This window comes from Cyanistes caeruleus, chromosome 31 (assembly GCF_971803275.1).
Source record: "Cyanistes caeruleus chromosome 31, bCyaCae1.hap1.1, whole genome shotgun sequence".
NCBI lineage: Eukaryota > Metazoa > Chordata > Aves > Passeriformes > Paridae > Cyanistes > Cyanistes caeruleus.
In genome coordinates, this window is record NC_141731.1 from 3,565,527 (window position 1) to 3,580,473 (window position 14,947).

A 14,947-nucleotide genomic window follows, 5' to 3' on the forward strand; every position below is an offset into this window, starting at 1 on the left:
TTGGACTCACCCGCTGCCAAGACTTTCCAGTTCAATGTATTTTGTTCTGGGATTTTCCTTGTTCACCATTCTCCCTGAGGGAAACAAAATGCAAGATGCTCACTCTCAGGCAGAGATCCCAACTTGCAGGAGATGCCAAAGGCAGCCCCGCTGTCTGGGGCTCTGAACCCTCTGTGGTCAGCTGGGCAGCAAGCACAGCAGCAACAAGACAGGCAGTTGTGCAGTACAAATGGGCAGCAGAGAGACTGATTTTGTCCAGTCCTTGGAAGGAAATGAAGCGCAGAGAGCACAGCAGGGCACAGCACAAGGCTGGCAAAGGCCAAGCATGAGCACTGACAAGCAATGGCAAGAAGACACAGCCAGCCTGAGCCCCTGACAAGCTGTGGCCCCCGTTCAGGACACAACAGCATTGCCTTGGAGATCAGACACAGCCAGGTGCAGATCAAGGCCCTTTTGTGTCCCAGCAGGTGAAGGTAGACACCAAATCAGCTGGGATCTTTTCTCAGCCCCACCAGGTCTTTTCTGAGAGCACAGCACTGGCAGCTGTTATGGGCAAGAAGCAGATTAAATGGGTTGTGCTGCAGAATCACAAAGGGCTTGATGTGTTTTCCCAGAGACTGATCTGAGCAGGGCTTGGGCCAATAGGTAGGATTCTAAGAGTCATGGGAATGGCTGGGAATCAGGGATGAAAAAGTGCCATGGATCTGAGGAATACACAGCACAGGGGCTGCAGGCTCGCTCCTGAGAAATGCCTGCAGTGCTGTTTTATCTGATCACACCATGTGGATGTGTCTCTTGGACACATCTTTAGAAAAATAAAACTAGGATATTAATTACAGATTGTTATACAAGTATCTGTTTCTTCATTGTGGGCCCAATGAAAACATCTCTTGCTCTCTGTTTCTGCTGTCACCTGATGTTCTTTCAAAGGAGTCCTCACTGACAAAAATATAGCATTCTCATAAAAACCTTGTAGATGTAGTAGAGGCAATAAAAACAGTCCTAAAAATGACACCAGTAAGACACATGGGGCAGAACAGCTCTTTCAGGATGGAGAAAAAAAAAACTACCAAAAAACCACCAAAACCAAAACAAAAATCTATAAAAAACACCACACAGAAAACAGAACCACAACAAAAAGACAAAATCCCAAATCAGTTTCTGTGAAGTCTTTTGGTGCTGACAACAGGTGGGAAGTCGGGAGTCTAAGGAGAATTTAGGAATTAAATACTCTGTTCAGTTTGGCCACTAGCACACAGAACTTGCATAGATCATTTGCTAGGCCACAGCCTCCTGCTGATCCAAGAACAATTCCTGCTTCTGCCTTTAGTGGCAAGGGAATGCCAGGCAAAGCCGAGCCAGTCCAAGCTGCCCTCAGAGGCAGCAGGAACAGCCAGAGCGCTCTCTCGCTGCCTCAGAGCACAGCAGTTCCTGTGGGGAGTCCTAAATGTCTCTGGGACACCAAAGTGAGGAGGATCTTTTGCTACAGCTCTGCTGGCACGTGCACACAATACACTGTCCCTCAGACAAGAAATACACCAGACGTACTCAGTTGCTCCACGAAGTCTCCCAGGCTCTCCTGGAGCTGAGCAGCAGATGTGTCACTGCTGGAAATGGACAAACTGCCCCGGCTCCACTGCTCAGCTTGGGCAACAAAGGCTCCTTTAGATGCTGCTGCTGCTGCTGCTGCTGCAGCAGATTGAATGGAAGAGCCTGTGTAGATCTGCGAGAAGAAAGGAGTTTGTGTCAGGAAGCTGGCTGGCAGAGATTACCCCGAGTTCCCTTTTCAAATGCAAGCCCTTAGGAAGTTGCTGTTAGCCACATGCAAAGCTCATCAACTGGATTTTTTGGATGCCCACTTCTGGAACCAAATGGTCAAAACCCAAGGTTGGTTTTAATCAAGTTGATGGCCAGTTTCATATTCCATTTTCCTGGATTTTCTCAAGGATGACTGCAACAACGACCATTGCACTTCCTCCCACGGATCCCTTTCCCCCTCCAAGGGCTGCAGACACATTTGCAGCTCCTTGTTCTAATGTTGGAGCTCCTCCCCCTCAGTCCTCTTTTCCTGCACCATCTTCAGAAGGTGCTCAGCCTGCAGCACTTGTGCTTGGGACAGTACCTGTGCCTGCCGCCGACCTTGGGGCTCTTCATCAGCCGGCATTTGCTGGAAGCCTTCGCAGGCTGCCAGGTGAGATATCAACACGTCCACCTCAAGTCAAAGAGAACAAAGCAGTCAGAGACCACAGCTTGTCCCTGTGTGCCAAGGCTCATTGACTGTGAGCAAAGGGAAAGAGCAGGACAGCAGCAGATTCACCAAGGCATACAGACAGCTTGCAGCTTGTATTCCAAATCTGTCTGGGGGACTGTGTTCACTTGCAAAAAGCCCTGAAGAAACAAGGAGAGCAGGAGCAGGCCAGCAGGAATCCCTTGAGATGAGTGCTGGCAAAAGGGGCAAATGACTGGTGCCACTGTCCAGGGCAGCAGCTGAGATTGAGCACAGCAGGAAATGTCCTTCCAAGCAGCTGGGATAGACACTACAGCAGGATGGCACTGAGAGGCATCAGCCCAGCCCCCTGCTGCTCTGCAGAGGAAAGGCAAGAAGGGCAGAAAGCACCAGACTGCAGTGACTGCTGTGCCTGTCGCTCTTTCACTCACTCGATTTTCTAGAGCCTCTTGCTGCTGAGCGAGGAGATCTAATTTCTCTTGGATGATTCTCCTTTCTTCCTCCAGCCTGTTCTCTCTTGCCCTGATCCTAGCCTCAGCTTCCTGCAGCTCTGCCAGAAGCTCCTCCTCGGAGGCCTGTGAAGAACGACAGAGAGGAATTTCCATGAGTGGAGTGTCTGCCTCACTTTCACTCACCTGGTTTCGTTGATTTCCTCTCTGCCAGTGGAGATTCATCTCCTCCTCGATGTTTCTCCTTTCTTCCTCAGGCCTCCTCTTCACTGCCATGATGGCCATCGGAGCTTCGGGCAGCTCTGCTTGGGGCTCTGCCTCAATGTTCTGTACACACAAATGGAGAGCAAGTGCCTGGGAGCTGCCCTTTTCAGGCCTGCCCTGCCACTCCTGCCCTTCTGACATCCACACTCTTGTTAGAAATCCTGCTCAGTCAGGAGACAAGGATGTGTGCAATTGGATCCTCTGCTGCAGCTCAGAGAGCCTCTATGGCCACCTCAGGATATGGAAGAGGACCAAGGTATTTCTCCTCCCTCTTTTGTCAGCTGAGAATTCTGAGTGGCAGTGACAGAGATCCTCAAAAGGCCCCACCAACAAATTAATTGACACACCCCTAGGGATGCCAATGAAGGAAGCCATGGGTCATGTAATGCATGTATGACCAAAGTCAGCAAAAACCACCTAAACCATGGAATTGTCTCACCTCACTAGGACAGGCAGAAATTTATAGGTTAAACAGGGAGTGTCAGGACAGAAGAGGCAGGAGGAGGAAAACAGCTCTAAGGAGAAAAAACAACCATCTCTAAAGGGGTTCTTAGCAACAAAAGACAGCACTCAAGGACTTGCAGCTTTGCCCCCACACTAGGCTCCAATGCAGTTTCCAAAGCTGCAGACTTCACCACAAAACGTATCAAGAGAAACTTGCCACTTGTGGATTTTGCCTCAGAAGAAGGGTTCAGAACTACACAGTTTGTTTCTTTGGCCACACAGGACAAGAATGGCCGGCCACAGCTTCATGGACAGCACAATCATCTCCTTGCAGCTTATCAAAAGCCAAAAGACAGGTGGCCTAAAAGACTCTGCAGAAGTGAAGAATTACTCCAGAAAACTGCAGAACACTTCTCCAGGTCATGCAGAGGTTTCCAAAAAGGGACAGCAAACAAAGCAAGCCCTGTGAGCCCCAGAAATGCCGTGTGAGGCCTTGGCCATGGCTTGGCAGAAGCCAAGAGACAGAGCTTCCCTGAGCCAAGCAGCCAGCTGCTCACCCGCAGGCAGCAGCGCTTTGGGGCCTCAGCACGACGGCTCAAAGCCCAATTTCCAGCTGCCACGGGATGGGGGAATGGCTGGGTGCTGGCAGGACTCCAGCACTCAGCATCCTCAGCCAGCAACAGCAAGTGCTGGCTGCTCAGAAACTTGCAGCTCTGCCTTGCACTAAAGACAGCAGCACCCAGCACTGGCACTTACTGTCTGGGCATGGTCAGGCTGGGCTGTGACCACAGCTGGAGGCTCGTGCTCCTTTTGCTCATTTTGCTCCTCTTTGGCCTCTTCTCCAGGAGCAGAGGGAGCCACAGCAGAGTCTGCTCTTGCTTCTGGGCTCTGTGGACAGATGGTGGAGTTAGGGACAGGCAGCTCCCTATCATTTAGAACCTTATTTCTCTTCAGCTCTATTTCTACAACCAGCTCTACCGAGCACAAATCATCAGCTTTGATAGCAATGGGATTCTAAGTCACTCCAACTAAATTAAAATGGGTTAATTCAGCCAGGCAGAAAATAGTTCTGAATTAGAGAGTTCACCCTGGCTACTATCAGCAAGCAACGTTCTCTCTGCAAATCTGAGCTTTGAGTTCTTTTAAAGCTCTGCAATGAAAATTAGGAAATAGCCAACAATGCCTTTGCTATTGCTGTTGTAAACATGGAAATGGATCTTCTTTCAGCCCACCCAGCTGGCCCTCTGCACTCTACTGCCACAGGCCAAGCTCACAGTTCCCTGCACAATTCTGAAACACCAGGAACATCAAATGTTCCTTTCTGACTCACCTCAGGATCGGCACCTCTGAACACACGGCTCAGATGACCTGCAGTGGGCAAGGAAAATGAACCAAATTCTTTGAGAAAACTGGAGAGAACCGTGGCCTATTTAGAACAGCATCTGAGAAGATCTCCCAGTCTGCATTTTCAAAGGTGTCCTGCTTGACTGGTGTGGTTTAAAGCAACAACTTCAAAAAAATCACTAGAAAACTTACTTATTTCTTGCAGTGAGATATGGATTAGAACAAGAGCAAAACAGGCTTAAAACTTAAATGGAATAAAGAAAGTTCATTAACAAAAACTACAAGAATAAGAAACCAGAATAAAACTTCCAGAACAACCCTTCTCTCCCCCACTACCCAACCATTCCCTTGTTTACATGACAACATAGAGACAAAAATACTTTGGATCTTTGGTGTTTACAACAGTCCCAATTCCTGCTGGAGTCTTTTCATCAGTCTTTGTAGAGAAACAAAAGTCTTCTTATGCTATCTATGGAGTTTTTCACAAGAAAACTATTTTTCTTCATAGCTTTCTATTTCTCTGATGCCAGCTGTCAGGAAATCTGCCATCAGTTGTCTCCTCCCATTTTCCATCACTCTGAGGTGTGTTATGGGTCATGAGTCTAGGGATGTCATTTTTAAGAATGAGTTATTCAAAGACAAAAGTTCTCTTTATCTGTTTCTCTGAGCCCCCCTGGAAACAGAAGTTTTCTCTTTTTGCTTCTTAAAAGCCCAAATCTTCAACTCTTACTTCTCCCCCTCTGTTCCAGCATCTCACAGTGTCACAACTACTTCATCATTTGCTCAAAATCCACACTTGGAAACACTCCATTCCTCCCAATATACTCTGTCATGAATTAAAGGAGTTTTTATTCAGAACACTACTGTCCATCTCCATAGCTTTAACAGAAAAATATTTCAGCTTATTAAAAGCATCTCCTTCTTCCTCTTCCCCCTCTAAATTTATTTTTTTTCATCACTGTCTTTGATGGGCTGATGGTGGATCACTCCCTCTCTCTCTCTCTGGAAAAAAAGGATTAATCTGCAAGTCTCATGCAGGCAGTAAAAGAGTTAAAATCTCGCTAAAGCTGCAGATGTTGATGGTGTCAGGTTTCAGTTCAGTGGCAGAAACTGCAAACCAAGTCAGGCTGGCCGGCTCCGTTTCTCCCCCACCCCGCCCTCTGCAGCCTTGTCCGGCCTGGAGGGGGGGAGGAGGCCGAGACAGAGCCCTGTGACCTCGTCAGAAGCCAGAAACCAAAGAGAGCAAGAAATTCCCGGCCTCACATCTTCAGGTGGTGTTCACAGGTTGATCTCACTTCTCAATAGTTAAAACCGCTGCCAATTCTCACCCATGGCCAGGAATTAGTCAGGAGAAAAAACTCCCATCAGCCTCCAGCAGTTTCAACTTCCCCAGCTCTCAGAGCTATCTTAAAAGTAAAGTCACCCCAAGACACTGAGCCAGCAAAGTGAGGAAATGCCAGACTCTGCTGCCACAGGCTCTCCCGTGGAGGGAACAGAAGCCCTGCAAATGCTGCCCGCAGCCCCCTGGCTACAGACACCCCGTGTTTTGCTGAAGGTGTTGACAGGAGCTTGACCAAACCAGGGGCATCCTCATGGTCTTTGTGTTTCAATAGCAACCCGGTCACTAAGAAAGAGCAGGGAGACCTACAAAAGCCAGCTCAGGTTCCAGCCAGGGAAAACCTCTACTTACGTGCCAGGTTGGTGAGGTAATATCCAGAATATCCGATGACATAGATGGTGCAAACGGCAGCAGCGAGCTGCTCCATCATTTTTGCCAGTTTGCACACTCTGCTCCACCACAAAAACAAACACGGCTCCTGTCAGTGTGCAGCTGCCCACTGACAAACGCCTCAAGCAGGAGGATGCTCCTGCACTGAGCAAGCCCAAGAGCTGCTCTGACCCTGAGGCCTTCCGTGCACCAAGGCAACCTTAGGATGTCACCACGACAAGGTGGCATCCATGCCCTGACATCACAAAGCCAATGCTCTGCGCTGCTCTGGGAATTGATGCAGAGCAACCCAACCTTCCCTACAGCAAACACAAAATTGCCTGGCAGGTTCTCCTCTGTCACAAAGGGTCACAAATCCTTTGGTGGGCTGTGGGAAATGGAAAGACAGAAACTTCCACAGATACTGAAGGGTTTCATTTACAGCCTTGGAAGGAGCTTGGGTTCATGCAATGCTAAAGGTTCACAGACGTTGAGTCGAGAATTCATAAGCTTATGTTCCTATAGCTGCAAGTAAGAATATGCCATAAGCAAATAAAAAACTGCATTGAGTGAGATGGTGGAGAGTTTTCAACTGTAATTGTGTGATTTTATAGAGTAAGCTATGAATCTAAATATTATCCTAAGAAGCACATGTGTGTAGGTGAGCTAGCAGTGTATTGGGTGAAAAGCAGGCACAGTGCAGCAGAACTTGGCAAAGGTGAATGGTGATTAAGTAATAATAAACCTCTTCAATGTAGTGCATTAGCCAAAAAACTCAAATTAGCGAAGCTAAGGCACTGCACCAGGCTGAAGCTGAGGATCCCCAGCCAAGCTCAGAGGGAGGAGAACACAGCATTTGTGGGATCCTTTCCAGTCTGACTTGCTTTAGCTGGAGCCTGGGGGAGGAGAGAGCAGCAGAAGGGTTGGCTGAGTCCTCTCCCCTCTGCCTTGCCCTTCTCTGCTGGATCCTCAGTTCATCCCACACCCACCCCAAGACTCCATCCCCATCCTACTGGTGCTGACGGGATTAAAGGAGATAAAGAGGAGATCAAAAAGATAGAGAGGAGAGAAAAGGAGAAGTTTAAATGCAGTTTAAATATGAAAGAAATGCATATGTTAGTGACTGCTGAGAGTTGAAAGGGAGCTGAAGGGTTTGGGAAGGGCCAGGAGCCCGTGAAGGGCTCAGGAGCTGCTGCTGCCGGGAGGGAGGAAATGCACCAATGGCTCCCAGCAGAGTCTGTGCTTTGAGGCTCTTTCCCAAACAGCTGCAGGAGGGAAAGCAGCTGAGTTTGGAGGAAGAGTTTTCTGCTGAGGTTTCCTGTTTGGAGCTGTCACAAGCTTGAGCTGCTCAAGGGAAACGCGGCTCTGCTTCCAGCAGGGCCCAACTGCCCGGGAGCACAACTTGGTTCCCTGGCCCTGAGCCAACGGGCAGCAGCAGCTTCTGTTCCCTCCTGGCTCTTGTGTCATTTCCAGCAGCACAAGACACACCAATAAATGCTCCTCCAGAACATGCCATGAGAAACACAACCTGATTTCATGGCATGAAGGAGCTCTGACAGTCCCACGGGCTCAGGGTTGTTTGTCAGTGAACAGAGCAGGGAAAAGCACAGACACATTCCCTGCACAGGGAATTCACAGGAGGAAAGTGCAGCGCTGGAGGATGAGCTTGGATACAACGTTCCCACGGCAGTTTTGGGGATAAAATTGTCAGGAGAGAGAAAAGAAAAAGTGCTACCAAGGGTGGGCTGGGGAGGGCTGGTGCTTCCCAGGAGGCTCCCAAAGCTCAAGAGGACAAAGCCCAGACCTTGTCCAAGCTGCGAGCTGGGTCTGAGCCAGAAACCAGGGGGTGGCAGAGACATTGCTGCTGAAGGGCTTCAGATTGCCAAAGCTAAAGTGTCCAGGATCAAGGAACAACTTGAGGTTACAGAAGTCTCAGTGCCCACGTTCCATCCCCTCATTTCAAGCTGAAAGCGGAGCTCCCCTTGTGATTCTGCTTTTTAATAAAGAATGTCAAACTTCAACAAAATTCCCTTAGAAAGACCCCATGAAGGTTCACACTGTGAGAGCTCACTCGAGGCAGCCCCAACTCCTGCCCTGGTTCAGTCCCTGTCAAGCCCACTGTGCTTTCCAGCTGCTTTGCTCCAGCTCCTCCCAAATCACCACGAATTCCACTGAACTGAAACAAATCCAAATCCTCGTGGGTCGGGACAAGGGCAGGGAGAGGTCACTCAGGGATCACCATCAGGGGCACAACAGCCCGACATGGGGAAATGCACTGAACTTAGGACTGAGCAAATCAGACCAGGAGAATGAGGATTAAAATCAGTCTTGAGAAACACCTCCTCCCGCTCCTGAACTTTTCTGTCCGGGCCGCTGCTCGCGGGGCACAGAGAGGGGCCCGGCCGTGTCCCTCCAAACCTCCCTGGGAATCACCCCAGAGCCCTCAGCCTTCCGTGTGCCCATCCCCGGGGCCCCTTGTCCCTCCCAGTGGCTCCCGTGGCTCTCCCAGTCCAGCCCAGCCTCTCCCAGTCCATCCCAGCCTCTCCCAGTCCATCCCAGTCACTCCCAGTGACCCCGCCTGTCCATCTCGCCCCTCCGTGGATCTGCCGCCCCTAAGCCAATCAGAGCGCACCTTTGTGATGACTCATCAGTTGCCGGGCAGATCCACAGAGCCGAGAGCCCCGCGCTGGACTCGGCCTCTCAGTGCCGCGCACTTCATTCCCAGTCCCTCCTAGTGCCAGCACAGTCCCTCCCAGTGCCACCACAGTCCCGCCCAGTGCCACCACAGTCCCGCCCAGTGCCACCACAGTCCCGCTCAGTGCCACCGCAGTCCCTCCCAGAGGCCGGGGAGTCTCTCCCACTCCTTTTAGCCCAGTCCCAGTCCATTTCGAATTCATTCCTCCTTCCACTTCCAGACATCTGCGCCTTCATCCAGTGTCCCAGTATCCACTCTCATCTCTTTCAGCGCCTCCCCAGTCCCTGACAGCCTGTTCCCGGTCCCACCCGACCCCACACCACTCCTCTCCCATCTCTCCCAGTTACCCCCCAAGTTCATCCCAGTCTGTCCCCGCTGATCCCCAGTGCCCATCCCAGCGTGTCCATCTCGCTGGTGCCCTCCAGCTCCCAGCCCGGCCCCGGCCGCCTGCTCTGCTCCCTGATGGATTTCTCCCCTGCCCACATCCAGCTGAGCTGCTCCCAGGGCCAGCAGCAGCTCTCGGGCCACGTGCTGGCCACTGCCGTGCTCCCCAGCGGGGACTGGAGCCAGCAGCTCCTGGTGCTGCTGGAAACCGCCCCCGGCAATGCGGGCTCAGCTCCAGCTGCCAGGTGGAGCACGGCAGCCTGGAGCACCCCCTGAGCCGGCACTGGGGCACGGCCCGGCCCCCACAGCGCCGGGGGCAGCGGGGGAGACACTGGGGGGGCCCAGAGGGGGATTGGGGTGTGCTGGGAGGAACTGGGAGGGAGTTTGAGACAGACTGGTTTAAACTGGGAGAGGGGTTTGGGGGTCAAGAATGGCTGGGAAGGGGTTTGAAGGATGCTGAGGAGGGTGAGATGGGGTTCTGGCGTTCCTGGTGGAAACTGGGAGGGAGTTTGGGGGGGCTGGGTGTCACAGGGAGGGATTTGAGCGAGCCTGGAGGAGCTGGAAGGAGATTGGAAAGCAGGGATTGGGATGAGGTTGGTTGTGCTGGGAAGAGACTGGGAGGAGTCTTGATGAGTCCTGGTGGGGCTGGGAAGGGACTGGGAGAGGGTTTGGGGGTCCAGGGGCAATGGGGAGAAATCGGGAGGGGGCTGTGGGATCCTGAGAGGAACAGGAGGGGCTCTGGTGGATCCTGGGGAGGCTGGGAAGAGACTGGGAGCGATTTACCAAAATAGCAATATTGATCCGCTGTCGCTGCCCGCTCGCCCCTTCACGCCTCGGCTAGTTCTGGCCGACGGCAGCGGCAGGAGTGGGGAACCAGGCGAGCACTGCGTGGCTCAACCTGGAACCTCCAGAGCTCCTCTGCGCTCTGGCGTTATAGCTCACAGGGCGACACGGGTTGTGGCGAAGGGAGAAAGAGTGCTCAGGCTCTCCCAATTTCCCAGGACCAAGTTTATTCCAACAGGTGTAGGGGAAGGAGACAAGGTACGAGCCGGAATTGAAGGGAAGAGGTCTGAGCCGAGAACACTGGGCACCGCCCTGCGCCAGGTTTAAGGACTGTGGGCGGCCCATACAGCGACCAATGGGACAGCAGCAAGGGAGGAGTTGTGGGTGGGGATTACAATACGCAGAACCAATGGCAGGGACCCGGGGGAGGGAAGGCAGTTGTACAATCTATAGGGCGTAAAGGAAGGCATGATAGGCAGGGAAACAAAAAGGTGGGAACAAAAGGTGGGGTTTACATAGATTGATAGGACTCGGGGGCAGGATTGGGGTGATGGATGGGGAACAATCTGGAAAAAGGGAAGGGTTTACAATGATGGGCAACTGGGGACAAACCATTTTGGATAACGGGGGAGCAACTGGGATAAACCAACTCTGAACTTAATAAAAGTAAACAAATTGGCGGCAACAATCCAGTATCAACATCAATCTGTTAATGGACAAAAATCCTCTCCAACAGTTTAAAGTTACAAAGTGGATGTTTAATCACAGCACTGGGAGAGTGCAGGAGTCATCCCCTTAATATGCACTGCAAATTGAAAAAAGATTCCAGTGTCTATTTACAGAAGTCTTGAATATCCAAAATATTAATACATATTAATACTAATACATATTCCTAATGCTTAACACCTCCCATGCTCCACTTCAGACTAAAATTCATGGTAATGAGTTTAAAACGTCACTATGCCTGCGTGGTTAACTCCGTAATTTGAGGAGGGGGTAGTTTTGGCGAGGAGGAGTTATAAAGAGATGAAGGAAAACTGTTCTTCCTCACTCTCACCTTTCTACCTTTACAATGGTTGACATTACAAAGGACATTTGGTACAACTCCAGTTTCCTCCCTTGTGACATTTAAATGGGTTTCCAGATGTAAGGTCTGTGATCTTCCTGAAACCGTTTATCAGTTTCTCTTTTCTCATGATAAGCACAGCTAAACAAACATACAATGACAAGTAATTTTTTACCTAAGTCCAAGACTCATTATCTCAAATCCTGCTTCTCACTTCATCATCAACTCAAACTAGTTCCACAAAGGCCTATCTCTAGCTAAGATCTCTAATTTTTCTACAATACCTAATTATTTAAAATTAGTGACCCCAAAGGATGTTTCAGAATGTCCTGGGTGGGCTGGGGGACACTGGGAGGGTGCTTGGAAGGGCTTGGGGTGTCTCTGAGAGGTTCTGGAGGTCCTGACCTTTGCAGACCCCCCAGAGATGCCATCAAACGCTGCCCACAGCAAGATGCTGACGGGAATTGGAGTCTCCGTGTTGGGCTTTGTCTTCCTGGCACTGGGGCTCGGCTTCTACCTGAGCAAAAATGTGAGAGGGGGTCCTTAGGTTGGGATATCGCCTCCCCCAGAGTGTGTGTGCTCTCCTCAGGGACCCCAAGCCTGGTGTCACACCCTTTTCTTTGTCCACAGAGCTCCTGAAGCAGCGGCAAAAGGTTCTCCAGGATTGAAAGTTAACAAATCCACTCTCCCCAAGGAATTCCCATTGTTGGTCTGTGTCCTGATGGATTTTCATTCCCCTGATTTCATCCAGGTGCCCACAGGGAGCCAGGAAGATGTGGAGCCTCCCAGCCAGGTGTCTTCCCAACACGCATCACCAGGACCACGGATCACCAGGGCTCTGCCCAACGGGGGTCACTGGGGATCATCCAATGCCCATCCTCCCATGGGGGATGGAGCTGGAGCAGCGCACGAAGCTCTTCCCACACTCAGGGCACTCACAGGGCTTCCCTTACTGGTGACTCCGTTGGTGTTGGGTCAAGTGAGAGCTCCCGGAGAAGCTCTTCCCACACTGGGGACACTCGTAGGGCCTCTCCCCAGTGTGGATGCGCCGATGTCTGTTGAGATGAGAGTTGTGCTTGAAGTCCTTCCCGCAGTTGGGGCAGCGGAAGGGCCTCTCGTCTGTGTGAATCCACTCATGTACGAGGACATCAGAGCTGGTCTGAAACCTCTTCCCACACTGGGGACACTCGTAGGGCCTCTCCCCAGTGTGGATGAGCTGGTGTGCCCTCAGGGCAGCGCTCCACCCAAAGCTCTTCCCACATTCCAAGCAGGTGTAGGGCCGTTCCCCTGTGTGGATCACCTGGTGTCTCATCAGGTTAGAGGTATCTTTGAAGCTCTTCCCACATTTCCCACACTCACAGGGCTTTTCCCCAGTGTGGAGCCTCTAGTGCTGGAGCAGCTCAGAGCTCTTTCTGAAGCCCTTCCCACATTCCAAACACTTGTGGGGCTTCTCCCCCAGCTCTGAGCTCCGGCTGGATCTCTGGACGTGTTCCTGGCACTGGGGGGATCTTTCCTCCTCGCAGCTCCCTGGACTGGGTTTGCAGCCCCTCCTCATGCAGGATCTCTGAGGCTTTTTCTCCTCCTCTTCCATCTGGACACAGCTTGGGAATGAAAATTCCTGGTTAGGAGGAAAAGGAGAGGAGAGCGCCTTGGACTGGGGGTTCCTCCATGCCCAAGTTCATCTCAGGAAGTCATTTGGCATCTTGTGTCTGTAACAAACCAAAACATCAAGATTCAGCCGAGACATCAAAACAAAGATCAGAAACTACCCAAACACCAAATTCAGGAAAAACCCCCTCCAGAATACAAAGATTCAGCCCCTGCAAAAAAACAAAGCACCAACATTTAGCCCAATAAAGTTCAGAAACACCAAGATTCAGCCCCATCAAAATCATGGATCCCCTCCCCAGTCACCTCCAGGGCAACACTCCTGGGACTGCACATACAGGGAGGGTGGAACCTTGTGCTGCTTCCTCTTCCTGCTCCTCCTCCTCCTCATGTGTTCCTACTCTTCCTCACACTCTGCTTCCTCCTACTATTTCTCCTCCTGAATAATCCCACCTTTTCCTCCCACGTGAATCCTTTGACCATTTTGTTCTTCAACCCTGCTTCTCCTTCCCTTCTCCTCCTGCCCCCAGGCCCAGCACCCACTGCCGCCTCCCTCTTCCCCCCCAGTCCCACAGCATCCCACCGCAGGGGCACGGATGCAGCTGGGCCAGCTCGGCCTGGGGCAGCGCTGGGCTCTCGGCCGCTTCCGCCCGCACTCGCTCCCCACTGCAGCCGCTCCCGCCACCACAGCGCGGGGGGGCCCGGCCTTGGCGCTCCCCCCTCCCACCTCCCCAAATTCCCCTCCAGGGGGGCGCCAAGGCCCAGGGAGGCACAGGTGGGGTCCAGGTAAGACCATTGAGGGAAGAAAATGGAATGTTAGAAGGGCATCCTGGACAAAGGGATGATGACCCCAAAATCTCTCTCAAGGGTCCCTTGGGAGCATGTGGAGGTCGTTTGCACATTGTCCCAGAGCTAACTAGGGATATGGACACCCACAGGGGCAAGAAGGGAAGTCCAGAAGGGATTCAGACAACAGGGGATGGATGGTGTTGGTGTGCTGGGAAGGGATTGGCTGAAGGGGAGTGTGCAGGAATGTGCTTAAGGCAAGAAGCAGCAGGAGGAATCCATGGGGTAAGAAAAAGGATGATGGAAAAGAGGAGGAAGAAAAAAATACTGAGGACTGGGATGTTTTTCAGAAGACTCTTATCCGCAGAAATTGCCAGGTGACTCAGATCCTTTGTATCCCAGTTTCCAGGAGAGGAAAACAAGGAGGTGAGGATTTCAGGGGGTTTCTCTGAGCTGGGAGCGGCAGGAGCGGGCGTAGAGCTGCGGCACCGGGAGCACGGGCTGGGGGCCTGTGGGGAGCTGTGGGGCCGGGCCGGGGCTGTGGGGCAGCCGGGGCTCAGCGCCGGGCGCTGCCTGAGCCCAGCACCCCCCGGGCAGGGCCGGCAGTGGCCCCCGTCCCCCAGGAGGCTGCGGGACGCCCCGGCCGCTGCCCGGCCCCGTGGAGCTGCCGGCCCTGCCCGCCGGGGGGGCCGCCTTTGGACACTGCGGCAGGACAGGGACCGGCTCTGGGATACGGGCTGGGGAGGGGAGCCTCAGCACAGCCAGCAAAAGGAAGGAACAGCTCACAAATGGTGATTAGACCTGCAAGGATCAAGATCAAATATCTGGCAGAGCCTAGGCTGAAGTGAACCCACTAGTGTGGGCAGCCCCAGGGAAATTGGCAAAATTAGATATGGAGCCTCTCCAAATTTCCCTGAAGCAACCAGGACAAGAGGTGTCCAAAAGCAATCCCCTGTTCCAAGGGAGGGAAGGAAGGGCTCACAGCCTGTCTGGGAGTCCTGCTCAAGGCACGGCTTGGGGAGCCAGGGATGGCTCCCTAGAATGCTCCTATCCTGCCAAACAAGAAATCCAATGGAATCCACAGAATGCTGCAGGACCCAAGAAGAAGAAATGAGATGATGAAACCGAGGCACCCCACACTCTCAGATCCTTACACCAGCCTCAACCAGGTGCCCTCCTCACACTGCTG

The 14,947-nt window shown here is 52.2% G+C and overlaps 3 protein-coding genes across 4 annotated transcripts in view; 1 reads left to right on the plus strand and 2 right to left on the minus strand.

Moving 5' to 3' along the window:
* Positions 1–6,653, minus strand: part of LOC147648735 (serine/threonine-protein kinase PAK 3-like) — a 249,724-nt gene extending 243,071 nt beyond the window's left edge. For both annotated transcript variants that reach the window (XM_086866530.1, XM_086866529.1), the window contains exons 1-7: positions 6,419–6,653; positions 4,715–4,752; positions 4,141–4,272; positions 2,659–3,003; positions 2,123–2,212; positions 1,549–1,723; positions 11–74 (exon numbers count right to left, since the gene is read on the minus strand). In XM_086866530.1, the coding sequence (XP_086722656.1) occupies positions 11–74; positions 1,549–1,723; positions 2,123–2,212; positions 2,659–3,003; positions 4,141–4,272; positions 4,715–4,752; positions 6,419–6,497 (923 nt within the window). In that variant the 5' untranslated portion in view covers positions 6,498–6,653. The remainder of the gene's footprint in view (positions 1–10; positions 75–1,548; positions 1,724–2,122; positions 2,213–2,658; positions 3,004–4,140; positions 4,273–4,714; positions 4,753–6,418) is intronic.
* The window catches only part of LOC147648733 (uncharacterized), a 394,698-nt gene that overhangs the window by 360,968 nt on the left and 18,783 nt on the right, over positions 1–14,947 (plus strand). The gene's annotated exons all lie outside the window — the stretch shown is intronic.
* LOC147648746 (uncharacterized) overlaps positions 12,204–14,947 on the minus strand; it is a 132,412-nt gene continuing 129,668 nt past the window's right edge. Inside the window, exon 3 of the mRNA XM_086866540.1 lies at positions 12,204–12,671. Within this exon, the coding sequence (XP_086722666.1) occupies positions 12,314–12,671 (358 nt within the window). The 3' untranslated portion in view covers positions 12,204–12,313. The remainder of the gene's footprint in view (positions 12,672–14,947) is intronic.